We start from the raw sequence: 21,731 nt of genomic DNA, 5'->3' as shown, positions 1-21,731 counted from the left end.
ACTGCAACTCGTGCACTGTGGTTTGTTGGGGAAGAACACTGGAGCACTGCAGAGGATGGCCTCTTTAAATCTGCCTTTTGCTATTATTAGAGATACCTTAATGGGGAGGGGGCAGCACAGGGGAAGAGTCTTGTTGCTACTGTATTATGCATGTTCATTTTTTACTTTCCAGGTTGCCATTTACATTTGTGACAAAGGAAGTTGCCGAAGCGACATGCGACTGCTTACTTGCCCAAACTGAGCAGGCCGAGAAGGCAGGCAAGTCAAAGGCAGTGGCAGAACGGATGATCCTGGAGGAGTTTGGACGTTGTCTGATGAGAATCATAAACTCGGCAGGAAAGTCTAAAAGTGACCCTTGTGCCATGAACTGTTGACTCTTGAAAATGAGCCATGGTCTAAATGGGACACTAAAAGGCACATGGACACTTTTTGGTTCACAGTAGCAGATGTAGTGATAGTCATTCATTCTTAATTTGGTGCTGCTTAGTTTCCATTAGCTTATGTTAATACGGAAGCAAAAAATAATGAGTACATTTTTAGCTGAACTTTCTTTTACTTAGGTTGATGCATAGAAGTGTGTGTTTTCTCCTCAACCTCTAAACTACATGGGGCTATGCAAAGTCCTTCCCATTGTTTCTTAGAAAATGTTCTTCAGGCAATTCTTTTAAATTATTATTATTTGTAATGTACAGTGTTTGGTTTTTGTATGGAGGAAAAAAACAAGACACAGCTTATTGAGAACATCTCTTGTGCAAACACAGTTGAAATCACTGGGTGTTCTTACTAGAACAGTATTCTGAACAGATGTGCCCAGTACATTTGATCAGCATTACAGTGCAGCTTTATGTTTGCACCAGCATAGAGCAGTACATTGGTGGAGGAGTAAATGCTGAAAGGAAGTCAGTAAAAAGAGCTACTTGCCTAAAACCAATTTGAAAAGAAAATGCAAATCTGTGGATTGTCTTGTTCGCAACAGTCCTGATCTGAGTGGAAACACTTCTTCTTTTGATCTTACTGTTGGTTTATATTGGGAATAATGCGTTACCAGAGCAAGGTGCAGAAATGTAGAACACTGATATATAAAATCAAGGTCAAAATTTGTAATTTAGCTTTAAATATTGTGCAACAATCTTTTTAGTACATTTTAAGAAATCTATCACCGTTATACACATTCCAAATTTTAATACACCATTGGTTTCAAAGATCTGTTTTGACAAACTGATGCAGTTAGAGATTTTAACAGTTGAGCTATTTCCCAGGCAAATCTTACTATCTATATGTTCTGATCATCTAGCTGTCATCCAGGCAGTACCCAACATTTCCGGTAAATTCCTGATCATGTTCAGGATACACTGAGGGATCCCATCAGAATTGCCAGGTGATTATTTGATGGAATAATACATTACATTCATCCTACCTTAACGTTCTCCCAAATTTTTGCTTTTCATACTTCCACCATATACTGGTTGATACCTTCTCTAACTTAAATCATGCAGAGCTTGGTGGTGTTATGTATCATCTAAAGAACACTTTGCAATAAGATTTGCTTTAAATTAATGCATGAGAGGCAAGCATAGTCTTAGTTTGTTAAAATGCCAGATATGTTTGCTTGCTGAATAACTCCAAACATTGTCCTAGATCTCCATAGGTACTGTCTAGGATCCAAAAACCGCACAGCTAGTTATGTGCCACTTCAGTTTTCTCAGTACAGCAGCCTCTACCACTCCATGCCACATTGTAAGACATATTTGAAATGGAAGGGACTTTTAAAATGTATGAGCTAAATGAGCTGCTTCTGCTGTGCATACCTATGAAGTATCTAAATGTGGAGATAAGAACTATTCCAGACAGACTTTGGACATGGTGCAGATTTCACCATAATCAATAGGGTGGGGGAGACAAACCAGGCCTATTCATTCAGCAGAGAGTAAACTAAGTCCTAGTGGATATTTCAGGGAGTTATTCAAACTGACTGTATCTGAATTGAAGCGGTGTGTACTTTTTTTTTTTTTTTTAACTAAACTAATTAGCTTATATTTTAAAAAGTATATTTTAGCAGTGCTAATGCAAAGCAAAACATAGTGATCCTGTGATGGAGAAGAAAAAAGTGAAGTAATATCGCTTGGATGGAGAGCCTCAGCACTTGGAACTTTTGTAAATTACTATTAAAACGCTAAACAGAATTGCATGCTTCTCTAGTGCAGCAAATTGTTCCACAGTTCTAAATTTCATGAATGGATGGACATGAACCTCATATTTGAATGGGCAAGCATTGGTTAGATACCTTTTCTGTAATTAATACTACTACTTTTGTTGAAAGGCATATTTTCTCCATTTAGTTGTATATATTCTGCCATGTAACTGTGTATCTGTACACATAGCAAACTTGTGTATATGTACACACAATCCTGAAAGAGAAGCTGTTTTCATTTTAGCTGATTTTATATGTAGAAGATTCAGAAAGTGTTGCCTTTCGGAGTAGATGAAGGCTACCTTTTTCTGATTCTGTAAGTGTCCATACAATAAGAATTGTATAAATGTAAATTAGTGTAAGTGGAGAAAATAATACTTGATCAAGTTATTTTTCAAACAAATTGCAACATTCATCTTTTTGTCTAGAACTAAACCTGTGCTAATTCTGTACATAACTTGTGTCTTATTCTAATTTGCACCTTGTTTTGTGATGTGTATTTATGAGTGTGCAGAAAACTTTGTGGAGTTTGGATCCCGGTTGTAGATTATGTATGATGGAATGGTGTGTAAAGAGTTGAAGAAGGTGCAATCAAAGATCTAGTTTTCTGTCTCTCTCAGAACAAGCTTTCTGGTACTTAGCTTGGTTCTTCCTCCTTCCCTGGCGTGTTTGAATTTGGCTACTTGCATGAAATTGCTGAACAAATTAGCAAAAATAATATCAAAATGCTGGGAACAATTTGAGGCACTTGTGCTGCATAGCCATTTCAGTGGAGTTTCTGTGGCATTTCTATAAAAACCCTCCAAAAATGATCAGCGATTGCCCCGGCAGAGTGCTTCTGGATTGTATACCCACTGTCAGCAGATTTTGAGAGGAGTGTGTGTCTGGGGTTACTTTTCTAGTTCTGGTTTACATCTAAAAATAGATTTAAATTTATATTTACTAGACCTATTCAAAGAATTACACTTTTCTATATTGTAAAAACCGTCAGATAAATCGCAAAGGAAAAAAAATAAAACATTTATACTATTCTGTACTAATTGACTTTGCCTTTTTTTAAAAATTAGTAATATTTTTAAATTGGAGCACCAGATTTTATTTGCATTATGACAGCCATAACTTGACATTTCACTTGGAGTAGATCCTATCTGTACGATCTACTCTAACATTTACTGCTACTCCACCATTTATTACATGATAAATGTAACTAATTCCTGTTGGATGTACTCTCAGGTAAGTGTGCATAGGATTGCAGTCCTAGACAAACTTGCTTTGGCATGGGCCTCATTGATTTCTAAGCCAATCTTTTGAATTTGGATGGACATGCATGAGGTTGATTATGCATTGTTATCAGTCTTGGCTAACCCAGTTGGCTGAAATATCGAATTGGTGAAAAAACTCATCACATTTCCCCACAGAAATATTCTTTCCAGTGACTGGCACAGATCAGATGCACAGTGTACTGGAAATATGTTTTGCACAGACTCTAGCTATGTTGAGGAAGTGACCACTGCATGATCACAAGAAAATGGGGGTGAGGTGGGTAGAGGAAGAACTTTTTTGCCCAAACCCTTGGATACTTGTTCTTGAACCTTTTTCTATAATATTTGTTATCCAGTAGCAAAAGGCATGAAGTATAATGTTCTAGTGACCACAGGTTGACCATTCAGATCCTCCCAAAATCCCCCCCCCAAAAAAAAATTTGGAATTGATTTACATCAAAGTTATTTCTGCCCACCCATGGATTTTTAGGTCAGACGATAGCTTTCCAGCTCTAGGATCTTTTGTTCTCTCACCAACCCTTTTCTCCCACCAGTCTTAACCATGGCTAGGTGTGCCTACAGCACAGTTAGCTGTATTTTGACATGTCTCACTGAAATTGCAGTTGGGCTTGTTGGAGGCATGGTGTACCCTTAAGGCATAGAATCACATAAGACAAATTATATCAGATTTGTCCCATGGAGAGGCTTGGTTGCTGTCTGACAGCTCAATCCTATGCTTGTCTACTCAGAAGTAAGTCCCTTTAGATTCAATGGGGCTTACTTCCAGGAAAGTGTGGATAGGATTGGGCTGTGAGTCAGGGCAATTTTCAGCAAGCAGATCTAAAACACCTTCCTCTAAACAGAGCAGAGTTTCTCAACCAGTGGTACAGGTACCACCAGTGGTACTTGAGGTGGTGTCTGGTGGTATTCACAAGACTCCTAAACCCTGCCACCCAGCAGCAAGACCAGGAACATGACATAACAAATAGTGGTAGGAGGCTTGGCTCGATGGGCAGAGTTTCAAAGCATGCTTTTCCATGCTCAACAAAGACCTCCCATCCACCCTGAGCCCTCTTACTGGTGTTTGTTACATTGCATTTGGCTTCCCAAGAAGTAACTGGTGAGGATGTCATCACCGGTTACTTCCAGTGGTACTTTGAGTATGTGGACTGTGTAAAGTGGTGTAGTGGAGAACAAACATTGAGAAACACTTAAATAATTTCCAGCTCTCAAAAGACTTGGGGTCTAATCTAGTTACTGGCTGAAGCCAGGTGCCTCTATTACTCACTTCCCAAGTCTTTGCTTTTGTTACTGGCATAGTTTGGAGAGTGGATAGCAAAGCAAATCCAGCCTTATAAAAACAGGTGAAAGAAAAAATCAAAAAGCAGAACTACCAAGGCCATTTACTTTGGTGTCTGGGCCTGTAACCTGTTGGAAGGGAGGGGGAAGAGCAGAGTAATCGGCGAAAGTACCCCCTTCCTTGAGTAAGAATATCTGGACATTTCACTGCCCTACAGAGTCTTGCAGATGGCCATTGCAATCAAAAGATCTCCAGTGAGACAGAATCTATCACTTCCCTTGGTAAGTCAGTACCACAGCCCATCTGCCATTACCATCAAGTATTTCTTTCCAAAGCATAGGAAATTGTCAGAAAAACTCCCCCCCCCCATAATTTATGGTCGTTTTATATGACTGGAGTGCTGATTCTGAAAATGACAGCAGTTTTGCCCCATCATGTCTAGTTTCAGAGATCCTACACAGCCTTGTTAGTGAATGGTTCAAGCAGCTTCCTCTTGAGGATGCCACGGCTTAGGCCGTGTAGGATCTCTGAAACGAGATGTGATTGGGCAAAACATGCAACTTTTTGAATTGGTGCCCCAAATATACCCAGTAATTGGCCTAACTTTTTAAGACAGCAAAATGTGTGTTAGCCTGTGTTATGTTGTAAGCCGATGTTTCTCAAACAGTGGGTCCCGAGTCAATTTCTGGTGAGCCCCCATTCATCTCAATTTGTATTTTCAATATATTAGACTTAGTGCTACCATGGTACGTGACTTCATTGGGTGGAAATGTTACAGATCTGCACTTTGAACAACTGCTTTTAACATTGGCAGTCAATGGCGCTTACTCCCAGGTAAGAGCAGGTAGGATTGCAGCCTTTGGGATGTCTGGGGAATTTTTTAAAGCCATTTCTGCCCAGTGTTGCATAAACGCAACAGAAATAAACTGTGTACACCTGTGGGCTGGGCAGAAATGGGTTAAACAGCTTAGCTATGGCTTGGGAGGGGTTAGGAGAGTCCATTGTTTTAAATAATTTTTTAGCTTATTGTAAACTTTTAATTTTCTCCCTTAAGGAATTAATTGATTTGATTTTGTTGTAGGGGGGTGCTGAAATTTTTAGCCACCTGATGATGTTGCAACTATGACATCACTCCCAGGTTGATGACATCACGAGGAAGCTGCTCAAACCGTTCACCAATGTGGCTATGCCGTATCGCCAAAACTAGCCGTGCTGGGGCCAAACCGATGCCATTTTTGGCATCGGCACCCCAAATATACCCAGGAATAGGTCTGACTTTTAAGGCAGCAAAAGGCAGGGGGTGTTGGCTGCCTTGTGTTGTGAGCTACTCTGAAGGTCCTTTCAGAACCTGCAGCCCTTCATGGGGCAGGAAGGAAGCGCCTCTATGGCTGGCAGCTGCCCTTGTGACCAGCACCGCTGAGCTGCCACCTGGAGAGGGCGCTGCTCTCCCCAGCCTCGCTCCCTGCTGCAAGGAGTCTCCCCCCTCTGCATGCAGAGGGACTCTAGGCTGCTCTAAGCCTTGTGTCTGGAGCTCTATGGTGGTTCCGATTCCCGCTTTTCCTTTCATAGGTCCTTCCCTGTAGAAAGCGAACATAGAGCTAGGAAATTGCTAGACTGACATTAATGCCCTGTGAGGAAGACTCTTTTTGCGCGTAACAGCGGCGTCGCTGGCTCCCTAGACCACTGGGTGACGACAGCCTTTTGAAATCAGATTGGGAAACCTGAAGGTAAGGTCTCAATAAGGACAGAGAGATGGATCGTGACTCTAGTTTTTTTTTCTTGCTCTACCTCTGCAAGCGGGAAAAGAAACGGGCAGTTTCAACCAATAAGAATCCATAAATGGGCGGACCAATGGGAGAGTGGGTCTAGTAGACATGCGGTCATGTGATCCTATATAAGGCTGGGCTGCAGCCTCGTCTTTCTTTTGGCCTCGCTGGCTGCGTGGAGTGAAGAGTTTTTCAGTGGCGGGGCTTGTAGGCGGGGGGGGGGCCTTTTGGCTAGGCTGAAGAGGCGGGGGCAGGCCTAAGGTTTGCTTAGCAGGAAGAGCCACCTTCTCAGTTTGTGGGGTTGGTCATAGTTCTTCCTCACCCCAATCTTGTTTAATGGAACTGTATAGGTTCTGTTTTGGGAGAGGGAACAGGGTGTGATTAACCTGTGGAACTCCCTGCCACATGATGTGATGGCACCTGGCCTAGATGCCCTTTCACAGGTTACTGGACAGATTTATGGAGGAAAAGATAACAGAAAGAACTGATAAAAGATTATTTATTCACCCAGCATGGTAATTGGTCTGTGGAACTCCTTGCCACAGGATGTGGTGATGGCTTCTGGCCTAGATGCCTTCCAGAAGGGGATTGGACAGGTTTATGGAGTAAAAGATTACAGGAGGAACAGATAAAAGAAGATGTTTCTTTACCCAGCATGTAGTTGGTCTGTGGAACTTCTTGCCACAGGATGTGGTGATTGCGCCTGGTCTTGATGTCTTTAAAAGGGGATTACACAAATTCCTGGAGGAAAAGTTACAAGCCACGATGGGTATGTGCAACCTACTGATTTCAGAAGTAGGCTACCTCAGAATGCCAGATGCAAGGGAGGGTGCCAGGATGCAGGTCCCTTGTTGTCTTATGTGCTCCCTGAGGCATCTGGTGGGCCACTGTGAGATACAGGAAGTATCCCTCTGTAAGGAAGTAGTATAGTTGTGGTCTTCTGCAAAGCGTAAACGGATTAGTGGGTCTCCTTTCCCTCCACAGTATCCCATATTTCCCATACCATTTAGGTATGTCACATAAACAGCTTATATGCTGCGAAATATGGGATCTCCTTTCCCTCATTCATTTTTAACCCTTGAAATATAGCAGTTAATTCTTCTCCAGTACTTGTAACGCTGCTCCAAGGACAAAAGGAATGCTTTGTAAAATCAGTTTGATTGTTAGCTAAATGTTGGAGCTGAAATGCAATAAGTACGTAATGTCTCTAACAGGTACTGTGTAAAGTCTTCGGCTGCATCATGGAGTAGTGGCTGCGTTTGAGTATTTTATCTCTAAGACTTAGCAGTATGTCCAATGAAGAAAACCTTTTCTCTGCTGTTCACATCATGATTTCATGTGATTAGTATTTTATTTGAGGACATATGCTTCAAAAGAATAGCTGTTCTGTGCAAGTAGTATATATTACTGGGTGGGGGGAAGGAAAAGCAAATTATTAAGTTTGTTCTTGCTTCCTCAGGAATGGTTTAGCATGGAAGGCTCAGAACCTGGGATCCTGGATTTGTTGAGGTGAGGCTGGTCTGAACCCACTGTAACATAATTTATATCTGCCCTTTGTGTGTGTGTGTGTCTTTTGCAGACTTACCACATTCATTAATCTCATAAAAATGAAAATAGATATTTTCTTTTACTTGGCTTTCTTGAAAGAGTACTCTTACTGGTTGCCTTTTCTGCAGAATATTGTGCCCTCATTTCAAGAGAGCTTTTTACAATATATACTACTCAAAAAAATTATCAAAGCAATTTGCATAATACCATTGCCCTTTTCACAGTCAGCCATGAGGGACAGAAACTTGCCTTTAAAAACAAGTGTCTTGGGATAAGATCCCATATTTCGCAGCATATAAGCTGTTTATGTGACATACCTAAATAGTATAAATGCTGTTTTATGGCAAAATGTGGTCACGATACACAGCACAGTCTTTGATTTGAAAGCTTTTGTGTAAGGATCTAACCAACAGTGTAGCTGATTTTTTTTATTTGTTGTCCCCTGGTGTCCAATGATTAAAACTTTTCTGCTGTTCACATCATGATTTGCTGTGATTATTGTTTGCATGGATGAGGACACCCATTTTAAAATTCTAGGTAGAACCCCTGAGCATTGTGTAATTAATCCCACTTATTTACAAATTTATACTGCACATTATTTCCCCAAAGAGCATTCAAAGTGGCTATATGAGATATAAAGAATATTGTGTTGTTAACACTCCAACTAATCATTTTTCTGCTTTCAGGAATAAAGAAGTCTCTCTCCAAGATTGCAAGGTAACTTTTAGAATACATTTGTGGAAATGGCAAAGGAGCTGGTTATATGTATTACATATATTACCTGTACACCCTTCTCCTTTGAGGAACTTGGGAGGAATGGATTTTGAAAAAGCATCAAGCAACCTATGATGCAAATCACAAACATTTTTTATCTCGATTTCTACTCCATATAAGTTTAATGTAGACAGTAATTTAAATTTATATTCCAGGTCACCCAGCATCAGTATCTATCTCATTCAACCACTAGAGGTGGAATAATTTTTTTCCCATTACATTATATTCAGCACATCTATTGACTGAACATGTTACGTACCTATGCTGGGAAACTCAGAAGTGTGCCTTTTTTTTTGCTATATTTAGCCCTGAGTAGCTGGGGAATAATGGGGGCTGGATAAAAGCCCCCAGAGGGCTGGATGTGTCCTGCAGTGGGGTTTGGAGATCCCAAGTTAGAGGGTTCAAACCTGCCTAGTTCTAGTTGTATTACTGAGTAAAGTGTGTTTAGGCTGTTCCCTGGGTTTAGTTCCCCCCTCCCATAATTTAAAACAAGGAATGTGCCCACAATATTCAAAACAACTCTTAAGTGTGTTGATAGAGGATCAAAAAAGTTAATCATGAACACAGTAATTAGAAATGAAGTAATGAGCCATTTTTATTTTTAATCTCCCTCACTTTTGTATTTTTCAGGTACCTGAAGCAAGTTGGAAAACCCATAAGGCATTTATCTCTAAAATTGCCTGAAGGTGTGTTGTCTTTTGCCGTTTTTAACTTCTTGGACAATTTGGCAGACAGGTTTCTAGGCAAAAAGGAATTATTAATTGCTTGCTTAGTACAGTACTTGTTTTGGCAAGAACATACATAAAATTCTTGCAGATTAAGCATCCAAAATGTCTTCCTTTACTTGTTTATATTAAGTCATGTCAATAAATTTGTTATAGTATGTTTATTAATAAACTATGGTTTTTCATGAAATTCTGTGTCTTCTGACTTTATTTTTATTTCAGACATGTAAGAGATGCAGAGTTTAGAATGGAGCTTCATTAAATACATTTTATCAAACTGTAGCCTGGTTGTGAAACTGGCTGAGAAATCATTTATCCAAAGTGCATCAGAAGAAGCTGGAGTAGAACAGTGTGCTGGGTCTGATGCTTTTCATTCTAAAATGTTTCAGACTCCTGTCCCAGTTGCAGGATCATTCAGTTTTATCCATGTACAAATTATCATTAGGCACCATACTGAAGCTTTGGCTTTATCTTCTGACATCTTTTTAAACACCCCCCCCCCCTCATTTAGTCTGCTGCCAAATCATACTGGTTCAACCTGAACAATTATGCAAGAAGACAGCATTTCTTCTGCCTCCTCAGCAAACTCATTCATGCCCCTGGTCATCTTGTCTTGAGTACTGCCACCTTCTCCCTGTCTCCCACTGGCTCATCTCAGCCCCCTCTCCTCCATCTAGCACTCTGCTGTCATTCAATTCCTCTGTCATTGTTCTGTCTCTCTTCTCAAGTCCCTGCACTGGCTTCCTTTCTGCTCTTGAATCCAACTCTAGTCCCTTGTCTTTCAAAGCCAGCCATGGCCTTGTCTTGTAGCTACCTGTCAGCTGGCATCTCCCTCTACACTCCTGCCTGTGATCTTGCTTCTCTAGCTCCACCATCCTTAGCCAGCCAAAAATTGCCTGTTTCCTCACACTTGTCCATCTATTCTTCCTTGCAACACCTTATGCCTGGAACACCTGTACAGTGCCTCTTCCCTTACTTCCTTCATATCCCTTCTTCAGACCCACCTTTTTCCACAAAGCCTTTGGCATTGCACCTTAGACTACACTCCCTCTGTTGTGCTTAAGCTTGAGTATGCTTCAACTGCAGAACTCCATATTATTCCCCTTGCTTAGCCCAAGCTGCAGTGTCTCCCTTGTGTCTAGATCAGCCATTTTCAACCACTGTGCCGTGGTACACTGGTGTGCCACGAGTGGTCCTCAGGTGTGCCAGTGGAATTTGGGGGAAGGTCATTTATTAATAGGGCCAATGGGGATGTGAGCCAATGGGGCCAGTCTTGGAGGTCTCCTCAAGGTAAGGGAAACTTAATATAGAAGCCATTATATGTGTTTGTTTTCCAGAACTTTGGAACTAATTTAGTAATACACCAGTCATTTCCAGAACAGTGGAATGAAAAAGCCATTCATTATTTTTTATATAGAGGGACAAATCCCTGCCCTAAATGGCTTATAATCTAGACCAGCGGTTTTCAACCTTTTTCATCTCATGGCACACTGACAAGGCCACTAAACTGGGAACTGGTGGCATCTAGTCACAGCAAGGGGGGGAAGCTCTCTGCACATGTTGAGTGGCACTGTCTCCTTCCCTTGCTGGTGTGAGGGGGGGGAAGGCACTCTGTACACACTCATGGCCACTGCTGCCTCCCCTTGCTGCTGTAAGGGAGAAGACACTACATGCTCAGGAGCACTGCCACCTTCCCTTGCTATTGTGAGGGGGGAAGGCACTCTGCATATGCTCAGGGGCACCCCCACCTTCCCTTGCCACTGTGAGGGGGGAAGGTATTCTGCACATGCTGAGGGGCGCTGTTTTCTCTTGCCAGTGTGAGGAGGAAGGCACTCTGCACATACTTGGGCACTTGCCGGTGTGAGAGAGGAAAGGCTCGGGCTTGCTCAGGGGCACTTGTCGCAGTGAGGGGGAGAGGGCACTCTGCACATGCTCAGGACACCACCGTCTTCCTTTGCCACTGCAAGGGGGAAGGCACTGCACTGCACATCCTGAGGGGCACTGCCGCCTTCCCTTGTTGGTGTGGGGGGGAGGCACTCTGCACATGCTCGGGGGCACGCCGCCCTCCCGGCCACGGGGAGGCTGGCCGAGCTCAGAAGGGCGGCCGCCTGGGAGGCTGCTTGGCCCGCCTCCGCCGCTCTCCTCCCAGCCCGGGCGGGGTCGGTTTGCCCCGGAAGCCGGAGGGTGAGGGCGGCGCTCCGGCTGCCACGTTGAAGCGGCCGAGGGGGAGCCTCGGCCTGGCAGGGAGCGCTCGGGAGCCGCCGGCTCGGGAGGAGGAGGCCGCGGCGGCGGCGCAGGGAGAGGTGAGGCCGCGGCGCTCCCCCTGGACGCCCTCCCCCTCCGGGGCCTGCTCCCGAGCCGCTGCGGGCGAGGACGGCGGTCCCCCGGGGGGCTGCCCCACCTCCTGCCCGCTCGCCTGGGAGCGGGACTCCCTTCTGAGGAGGCATCCCGGCCCCTTACCCGGGAGTAAGCCCCACTCAGCACAGTGGGACTCGCTCCTGAGTAGGCGTGGATCCTGACCACGCTTCCCTGGGAGTAGGCCCCACTGACTAGAATGGGACTTCCTTCTGAGGAGGCTCTAGCCCTCTGCATGTCTACTCAGAAGCAAGCCCCATTGCAGTCAATGGGGCTTACTCCCAGGAAAGTGTGGCTAGGAGTGGGCTGTGAGGCTACAGTCCTGTCCACCCTTACCTTGGAGTAAGCCCCACTGACTGTAATGGGGCTTCCTTCTGAGTAGGCATGCAGGGCATTGGGCTCTCAGGCTGTGTTTTGACCTGTTCCTTTCCTCCCTCGCAAGGGGACTGGGTTCAGGGAGCACCCCCACCCCACCCCCACTTTGGGGTCTGGTAGCCCCTTGCAGCTCTTTTGTTACATGGGGCTGGGGTCTGGCCTTGGAAGGAGCCCTGGGGTGGCAGTTGCCAAGCCCCTTAGCTCAATCCAGTCCATAGTGTGTGTCTGCAAGCCTGTGAGCTGGCAGTTTGGGGGGGGGTGGTTGCCAGCCTGTGAGTTTGGCAATTGGGTGGGTGGGGGGTTTGCCAGCCTGTGAACTGGCAATTGGGGGGGGGGGGTTGCCAGCTGGTGAGCTGGCAGTTGGGGGGGTTGCCAGTCGGTGAGCTGGCAATTGTGGGGGCTTGCAAGCCTGTGAGCTGGCAATTTTTGGGGGGGGGGACTTGTGTGTTAATAATGCCATATAGATAGATCTTTATCACACACATGCACACTCTGTATTGCTAAATCTAGACAGTTTTTACTCCCCATCTAGTCGTATACTTGCAAGTATACAACAGTGGATTCAAATCCCCATGTTAAAGCCCTTTAATTAATGCATACATTGAGAGCTTGATAAGTGCATCCTTGGAGAAGTGATTGTGAGTCCAGTGGGAGAATTCAGGCATAACCAATGTATGTTACTGACTCCTAACACTTGTGAGTAAGTTTTATCCCCTTCCCCTCTTGCTGTAAAAATACTGCATGTTATCAAGGCAGGTGATTTGTATATTAAAACCACTTGGAGATCTTAGATTGTGTTTTGCTGTAACACACACTCTTGTTTGTTTTTTATGCACCAAACTGCATCTTTGCTCAGTGTTAATTAAGAGTAACCACCATGCCATCAAAGACCAGAGAGTGGATTCTTTATCCATTAACTAACCTTGGGGGGGGGAGGGGGTTGTGATTGGGTTGGGTAACATATAAAATGTCTCTCCCCTCCCCCACACACATTCCTTCATTGCAAAGTTGTAGGTGTAAATGGGGATCCCAGTAACACAAACTGGGAGTTTGTTAGTCATTTTTAGGTAAGCAAATAAGGTCATGCCTTTGTGTTTATGTGGTGCTTGTTCTGTACTCATAGCTGCTGATAGGATTTAGTAATGCAGAGATGTGTGGGGAAAATCACTCCCCTATAAGTGATCCATCGAAAAAGGTGGGTTGAAGGCAAAGTCAGTCAGCATGAAATACTTTTGATCATGGAGCCTTCTGTTCCTGTTAATAGTTCTGAATGAGAGGCCAGGCTTTCTTTGGTGCTGTGTCTGTATCAAAGGTTTCCAAGCTGTCTGTTGAACAATGATCTGTTCTCCGTGCAGTTTGGTGACATGGAAGTTTATGAGCTCTCCTTTGGTATCCTTAGGAGTAGCAAGAGTCACAAGGCTTCGGTGGTGTGCAAGTGCCTTTAACTATTTCTTAGTCCACCTCTTTGGAGGACTTGAAATTTGTCTTGCACTAGGGTGTTTAACCAGGAAAGGAAAATAGATTTGGAATGGGAATAAGGAATGATTCCTGTTAAAGAATAATGAGTCAGTAAGCTTTTGTTACCTGTTACGTACGCGTTACATTACATAGGTTTACTTGAAGATGAGATTGGAGTAACTTAACTGTACAATTTTGTGTGTGTTGTAGGCATACAACTATGGTAATTCTAGATTCTGAAATCTGTTGTGCATCCATATCTCAAGTACTGTGACTTATATGGTGGTTGTGTATTAAATAAAGTAATAGTATTTTTGGATTGGCCTCAGAGAATATACAGTGCAATATAGACATGACACTCTTTTTGGCCCACTTTTCTTAGTATAAGAAGACTAAGGTTTGGGCCTGATGTACTTAAAAGGGTTGCTTTTTCATTGGTGGGCCTATATCTAAAGGTTGGGGGGGCATCTACTTGGCTGAGGCCAGGTTGGTTGCCACAAGGCATATCGCCTTCTTTGTCTCAGTGCCACAACTTTGTAATTCCCTCTCTGTTGTCCTTTCAGTGGGGCTTAGACTTCCTTTTCTGTATAGCCTTCCCATTTTACATTTTCATTGGATTTAGTTCCTGCTTATTTTTTCTAGATGTAGTTTTTCTAGCTGCTGTTAAAGAGCTGATTTGTGCTGTACTGCTGTTTCTATTGCTGTTGGTGTTTTTATTTGCTGCTTCATTTTACTTTTATTGTGTTTATTTTAGTGCATCAGGTGTATTTTAGTGCATTTGTTGTGAACTGCCTTGGGTTTCCCCATTATAGGAGTAAAGGTAGAATATAAATGACAATTTGATGAATTCAGCGTGATTGGAAGATCAATTCTTGCAGTACCTGAAATTGGGAACCTGGAGAGATGACTCTTCCTCTTTTGTGTCCTTAACATGAAGAGAGGTTCATTTAATGCAACAGTTCTTAAGTATTTAGCCATCTTTTTTCCCCTTCTCCAGTTCAGAGTGAATGAACTTGGAAGCTATGTTATTACGAACAGACACCAAAATACCATATGTGATGATAGCACAAATATTAATTAATAATGTAACTGCCATCCTATAAGTTCACAGTAGTAAAAATCATAAAACCAAACAATCATACAATGAAAAAAGAACAAAGAACATCACTACAGAACAAGTCACAGAACCTACATCAGCCTGTGGCCTGCTGAAAAGGAAAGTTTTAATCCTTTCCACAATCCCAGTAAAGATGAGGATTTTTAAACTTCCTCAGGCAGGAGGTTCCAAAGCAGGGGTCAGCAACCTATGGCCCATGGGCACTATCTGGCCTTCCACCCAACATCACAGGGACTCCACAAACCTGGGCAGGTGGCTCTGCTATTCCCTGTGTGGTGCAGAGCAAATAGGATGGAAGGCTTCACCTTCCAAGCCGAGCTCTGTGCAGCCACTTCTAGGAGCTTAGCAACCCAAAATTTTGGCAATCACTTCATCACCAAATGTCTGGCTCCTTTGCCCAGAAAGGTTGCCAACCCCTGTTCTGAAGCTTAGGAATGACTGCAGGAAAAGCCTGTTTCTAGCTGCTCACCACTATCTTTGTTGTAAAGATGGAGCCTCAAGCAGTGCCAGCTGTCCAGATCTCAGTTGGTGCACAGCCTCATATAAAGAGAGGCTTTTCTGTTTACGTTTTCTTTATCTCGTTTCATGTTTGATGAAAGTTATTGTGGAACAGTTCAAACTCAAGATTTTAACTAAAATGGTGAAGAGGAAGCTGTGGTTAGAATAAGATTCTTGGCATTGGGCCATCAGGAGGAGTGCACATTATCCTTTTGGTAGGCGGTTAGTGGGATGCCTGTCTGACTTGTTGCAAATGCCACCTGATTGATTGGTGAACAGGAAAAACAGGCTCTTGTACTGGTTATTGATTATTTTATGCATTTGTTGCATTTGTAGACCACCTTCTGGCCCTAGTGGTTCTCAAGGTCATTAAGGGTGGTTTTGCTCAGGATGCACCAAGATACCCAGATTTGCCAACACATCCATAGTCAGTAGTGGATTGTAATTGGAGCAAAAAAATAAAAAAATCTTAAGCACACTTTTTTTTTACAAGGATATGGGGAAAGAGGTAAAACCAAAAGATGAGAAGGGTATGGAGAGAGGGTTCCCAGTCTGAAAAGGTTTGAAACTGATTGTTTTAGCGATACCTGTGAACAGTGCTTTTTTTGTAAAATAAAAGGTGCAGGAACTCACAACTTGTTAATCTTTTATTTATTTATTTATTTATAAACCATTTTTATTGGAGAAATAAAATATTTTTTTATGTGCTTCCCCCCTAAAGATGAACTTACTTCTGAGTAGACATGCATAGGATTGGGCTGTCAATCTCCACATCCCCTTCCCCCTAGCTACTTTTTCTACACATGGGGAAAAATACTGTACAGGTGCACTTGTAGCGTGTAGTATGTAGTGTGGCACTACTTCGAGGAGAGGAAGCAGTGAATGGATTCCGAAAAATGGCTTACATGAGTTCCATGTAGTAAAATTACTCTAAGCAACTGTGGGAGTAAGACCAAAAAAGGAATTCTTAGACAAGAGGGGTCCTTAGGTGCACATAGAAACAGCTACATTTGCAAATAAGTGATTAAATATGGTTTAATTCAGGTATCAGAATACTCTGTGTCTTTGGGAAGGTGCTTGGCATGCAATTGTATGTTCTCTGCTGCCCTGAGCAGCTGCTGTGCATTGCTGGAGAGGAGCTGCAAACTCTGGCTGGCGGAGGGCATACTTGTGGGGGAAGGATGAGGAGGCTCTCGGGCAAGGCTGGACAGCACGTTGTACACACATAGAATCCCTTTTCACCTGCCCTTAGCAGGTGAAAATGGGTGCAGATATATATCTCTGCCAGAATTAAGAGCCCAATCCTAGGTATGTCTACTCTGAAGTAAGTCTCATTCTAGTCAATGGAGCTTACTCCCAAGAAAGTGCCTAGGATTGCAGCCTAAGAGCCCAATCCTATGCCTGTCTACTCAGAAGTAAGTTCCACTTTAGTGAATGGGGCTTACTGTGGATAGGATGGCAGCCTCAGGGCCCAATCCTGTACCTGTCTACTCAGAAGTCAGTCCCAGTAGAGGCAGTGGGGCTCACTTCCAGGAAGGTGTGGAAAGGACTGCAGCCTCAGAGCCCTTCCTCTGCCTGTCTACTCAGGCTGCAAGGCTATGATACTTTCCTGGGAGTAAGCCCCATTGAACACAATGGAACTTACTTCTGAGTAGACACGCCTAGGCTCGTGCTGCAGATTGGCACGGGGCTATTACCAGCCAGCTTCCTTCCCCTCCTCCTCCACCAAGCCAGTACCTGCGTGTTCCGTGGGTGCCACAGCCCGTCTCCTGTCTCCCACAGCCCGTCTCCCGTCCTCCTCCTCGGCGTTGGCGCATGTCCCCCACGCCCTCCACCGGCTTGGAAGCTGCGCAGGGAAGCAGAGAGCGGGGGGAGGGGAGGCGGGCTGGGCTCAGGCGAGAGCTTGGAGATGGGGCAGGAGGGGGTCGTTGTGTGGTCAGGCAGGGGCCAGGTGCCCGCCCGCCCACCGTGCACCCCCTAGCACCCACCCAGCAAATGCCTCTGTTTTGCTCCCCCCCTCCTGGAATGCCTCCGAAGGGGAGGGGCCCCTGCAAAAAGGTGCCGGAACTCCGTCCCCCCACATTCCATTAGAAAAAAAGCCCTGCCTCTGAAGAACATAGTTAAAAGTGTGATGGCAGTTTCACGCACTAACACAGTTAGTATTATTGTATTGCGTAGCTAACCCAAGGGCATAAGGAAGAACAGATGGTGACTGTCAGCCTGCCGCTGCATTGCCTATGTTTTGCCCTACTCCACAGGTCCATAGTATTAAATATGATTTAAAGTAATAGAATCTACATACGTTTTGTGTGGTGGACTTTTAAAGTTCATGCCAGTGCTTTGAAATTATCACATTTATAAGATGTTTTCTTTAATCATGTGGATTAACATAGTAAATACTTATTTTTAAAACTTGTTGGAGGTCCATGGATACAGTATTGTTCCAGCATTTGTAGTACATCAGTCAGCACCCCTGGAGTTATTGTGGTGCAACTGTTGTGCTATCATCCAAGGGCACGCACCATATCCTGTACTGTGGTATTGCAGAAGAATATGATTCTAGCATAAGTCAAACAGCTAAAGCAGACCAAGTGTATTTGTATTAAAAATTCTTAGACCTGTGTTGTTAGACATTCTCTTGAATTCTCTTAAAAATTTCTCAGCAGGATGAAGCTAAAAGAGATAGACCGCACTGCCATCCAGGCATGGAGTCCAGCCCACCATCATCCCATTTATTTGGCTACTGGTAATTTTAATAAATCCTTGTTTTGTCCAAGTGTATAAGTATTTATACTTATTAAAGTTGAAGCTTGTAACAGAAGTGTGTTAGGAAAGTCCCAGGCATCTGATTACCCAGAGATTTGATGCAGCATTTATGAGTATCAAGACATTTGCAGGCCTAGCACTTCAGAATGGTTAGCACTGTCCTGAAAGTTGTTGTACTGTGGCCCTGTTTTAGTTATAACTCTGCATGCTGCTTAGCACTATGAAGGCATGTTTGGAGTTCTTCTGTTCATTTTTGGAGTTTGCCTGTTCCCCCTCTTCTTTCTCCGTCTGGAAAGGATGAAGGGAAGAGTTGAAAGTGTCTACTGTCACTTTTGACCAAATCACAGTTCCCCATATGAACTCAGATTTGTGAATTATTCTTATTCTGGTTAGCAGGCAAAGTAGGATTAGTTTTAATGAACTTGAGTAAACCACAGTTTCCCAAGCTCATAAGTTACAGGAAACTGCAGTTGTTTGAAAATTAAGAGAAGTCCAAAGGCTCACCATGGTATGTTCATGTTAACCTAAATCAGGTTGTAAACTTCTGGTAGCCAGGGGGTTCCATGACCATGGCATGAACCCTGTCTGTGCCGACACGGAAGTAATTGGTAGTGACTTGATGATGTCACCACCAATTACTTCCAAGTTCTGAGCTGCCCAAATCACTCAGCAGGCTCAGTTAGAAAGAGGTGGAGGCAGTGGTAGATTTGGCGGGGCTTTTCAGTCTCCCTGCCACAGTTTCTTCTCCAAAAGTGTCAGAATGGTGCAGCAAGGAGACCAAAAAGTTGCTGAAGCTGGAGGATGTGGAGGGCTTCAGAGGGGCATCAAAGGGGCCTTGTGGGCCGCATGTTGGACCACACTGATCTAAGTCATGGTTTATATGTTCAAATACACCAGGCCCATAAGTATAGCTTAAAACCTGCATAAGATCACAGCCCCCAAAATGGAGAATTTTCCCAGCAAGTCCAAACTTCTCTAAGTGTATGTTTTTGGTCTGGTTGATTGCTTTTTGTGCTGAGGCCGATTTTTGCCCTTAATAAAGGCATAATTGCCATAGTGAACCAGACCAGTGTCTATCTGGTTCAGCACCAACTAGCCCAGATGCCTTGGATGCCATAAAGAAGGTAGTTTGTTGCTTGTCTCCAGCATCTAGATTTGAGAGGTGGACTTAAACCTGGAAGATCGAGGTTCAAATCCCCCCTCAGCTATGTAGCTTCCTGGGTGAATTTGGGCCAGTCACATTCTCTCAGCCTCACCCACCTCACAGGGTTGTTGTGAGGACAAAAGGAGGGGAGAAGCTATGTACACTGCCCTGAGCTCTTTCGAGGAAGAGCAGTATAAAAATGTGAAAAAATAAATGTCTCTGTTAATGGATGTTTCATACAGCTTTTATGGCCAATAGCCATGAATATCCTCCATCAATTTCTGTTCAAACCACCTCTAAGAACGTACAGCCACAATTGTTACTTTTATTCAACAACTTCTCTAAGTTGTATGTCACCTAAACATTATCCAGAGTGAGAATTTTGTTTGATATGACTAATGGGTTTATTTAGTCCTTACCAAAGCAGACCATTGTCTCGCTTAGCTCTTCAACCACCACACTACTACAATACAGAAAACACACCCTTTTCCTTTATGATTACCAACATCAGTAAGAGTAAAGAAAAAAATTCATGCGCAATAAAAGTAAAGTCACCACCGACCAGGGGATCTTATGATTTATGATTTTAAAAATTTGCTTGAAACAAGATCAGTACATTTGTTCCCTTTTTAAATATGCTGAATTATCATGGAAGTGGAAAGTGAAATTTTTGCAGTGCCTTAGTGGTAAGCAGTGGCATATTTCTGTTTAGGTACGTCTGCTCAGCAGCTGGATGCCACCTTCAGTACCAATGCCTCTCTAGAAATATTTGAACTTGACCTGACAGACCCATCACTGGATATGAAGTCCTGCGCCACCTTCTCCTCTGCTCACAGGTAACTGTCGCTTACGGGAATTGCAGTGTGTGCATGTTAAGCGATCTAGATTTGGAGACACTTTTTCGAAGATGATTATGCCGCCAAATATGATTAGGATTTCACTGTAATGACTTAGGCACAATCCAGTCCATGCGTTGTGCCCGAGGGCCAAAAGTTTGTTGCCTGTGTCCAATTCCAAGGTCCCGTGTGTGAGATAACGTGAAACTCCACTTGCCCCACTAGGCCAGATGTGCCTAGCACAACTCAATAGTGCTTTCATGCTGGCTCAGATATGCAGGTTGTCTTTTCCTAGACAATGCAAAGAGTTCTTCCAAAGTTAGCAGTGGCTGAGGGGAAGGGTCATTTGGGGCTGTCCCCAGAGGGAATCCCTACTGTATTCACTCTTCTTACTGAGCATGAGGGAGAATGAAGGCGTTGGCACAGTCAACTTGCTTGTGTGCCCTGGGGTCTATGATGGCTGGATCCAGGGTAGTCGGCTTGTTTTGTCCTTACCAACTTCCTCCTCCTCCTGCTTCCCACAGACAAGTCCTAACTAACTTTCCAGTCCTGATGTAGTCTTGCCAGCAGGGCATGTGCTACATCCCGTGGTAGTGGTGGTGGGAATCTCGGAGGCCTCCTAAAGGCAAGGTTTGTTCCATTAACCCTGTGGCTGCAATGAGGTGGTATCGGGCCTGGAAAGTTGGTTAGGATTGGACCCCTAGTCTCATAAGCACAGGGGACTTGGATGTAGGGCAATAGTTCTCAAACTTTTTAGCACTGGGACCTACTTTTTAGAATGACAATCTGTCTGGACCCATCGGAAGCGGTCATTACCCTGGAAATGATGACATGCCCAAAAGTGACATCATCAGGTAGGAAAATTTTTAACAATCCTAGGCTGCAATCCTATCCATGCTTTCCCAAGAGTAAGCCCCATTGGCTATCATTGTTAAAAGCATATACATAGTAACCTGTTAAAGGTACAGATCTGTAACATTCCCCTGTGACTGTAAATGCAATCACTTACCATGGCAGGACCAAGTCTAATATATTGAAAATAAAATACTGAAATGAATGGGCACCCACCTGAAATTGGCTTGCGACCCACTTAGTGAGTCCCAACCCTCTGGGGGAATCTCATGTTGTTTGGGTGTCCCCCTCTCCCAATAGTCCAGTGTACAGGCCAGCATGAAGGCCTGTGTCTGTGCTGTTGTCCCAGCTTAAAAACATTGGATTGTGTCCTTTATTTGGAAGGGCGATTCTGAATCCTTTCCACGTTTTTATTGTTTACCTTTAACTAAAGCTAGAATCACCCTAGCTATTCATATATATATTTCCGACCAGGGAGAATTATGTTTGTCCTCTGTCACGGTACTTGCAATGAGCTAACAGCAGCTGCTTTTCTTGACAGAGCAATATTGTCAGTGTTAATGAATGTGAAAGATGCTCCTAGACGGGGGACCGAGTTGAAAACTTTCCATTGAGTTTGGACAGAGGCCATGCATTTTTCATAGCAGATACAATGTCAGCAGTAGACCATGTGCTTCCATTGACTGCTTATGTTGCCATTGGCGGTGCCTGCCTTGTTCAGACTATATTGTATTGTACATAAGTAGATCAAACTTTTCCCCTCC

General features: G+C 43.7%; 2 protein-coding genes and 1 long non-coding RNA gene across 10 annotated transcripts in view; all 3 read left to right on the top strand.

Annotated features, from left to right (window-relative positions):
* Positions 1–3,190, top strand: part of LIN54 (lin-54 DREAM MuvB core complex component) — a 40,173-nt gene extending 36,983 nt beyond the window's left edge. For both annotated transcript variants that reach the window (XM_066632019.1, XM_066632018.1), the window contains exon 15: positions 173–3,190. In XM_066632019.1, the coding sequence (XP_066488116.1) occupies positions 173–374 (202 nt within the window). In that variant the 3' untranslated portion in view covers positions 375–3,190. The remainder of the gene's footprint in view (positions 1–172) is intronic.
* A 3,583-nt stretch (positions 3,191–6,773) lies between these two features.
* On the top strand, positions 6,774–9,714 carry LOC136655979 (uncharacterized). The gene is made up of 4 exons (XR_010794686.1): positions 6,774–7,288; positions 7,979–8,028; positions 8,754–8,784; positions 9,472–9,714. It is a non-coding gene; the product is annotated as an uncharacterized lncRNA (long non-coding RNA).
* A 2,027-nt stretch (positions 9,715–11,741) lies between these two features.
* SEC31A (SEC31 homolog A, COPII coat complex component) overlaps positions 11,742–21,731 on the top strand; it is a 54,309-nt gene continuing 44,319 nt past the window's right edge. For 6 of the 7 annotated variants that reach the window (XM_066632570.1, XM_066632568.1, XM_066632567.1 and 3 more), the window contains exons 1-3: positions 11,742–11,869; positions 18,033–18,115; positions 19,992–20,115. In XM_066632570.1, the coding sequence (XP_066488667.1) occupies positions 18,037–18,115; positions 19,992–20,115 (203 nt within the window). In that variant the 5' untranslated portion in view covers positions 11,742–11,869; positions 18,033–18,036. The remainder of the gene's footprint in view (positions 11,870–18,032; positions 18,116–19,991; positions 20,116–21,731) is intronic. The other variant, XM_066632565.1, reaches the window with a different exon arrangement.

The sequence above is a fragment of the Tiliqua scincoides genome, chromosome 6 (genome assembly GCF_035046505.1).
Source record: "Tiliqua scincoides isolate rTilSci1 chromosome 6, rTilSci1.hap2, whole genome shotgun sequence".
Classification (NCBI taxonomy): Eukaryota; Metazoa; Chordata; class Lepidosauria; order Squamata; family Scincidae; genus Tiliqua; species Tiliqua scincoides.
Note: the sequence above shows the minus strand (reverse complement) of the source record. Positions and strands in the feature narration are given on the sequence as shown.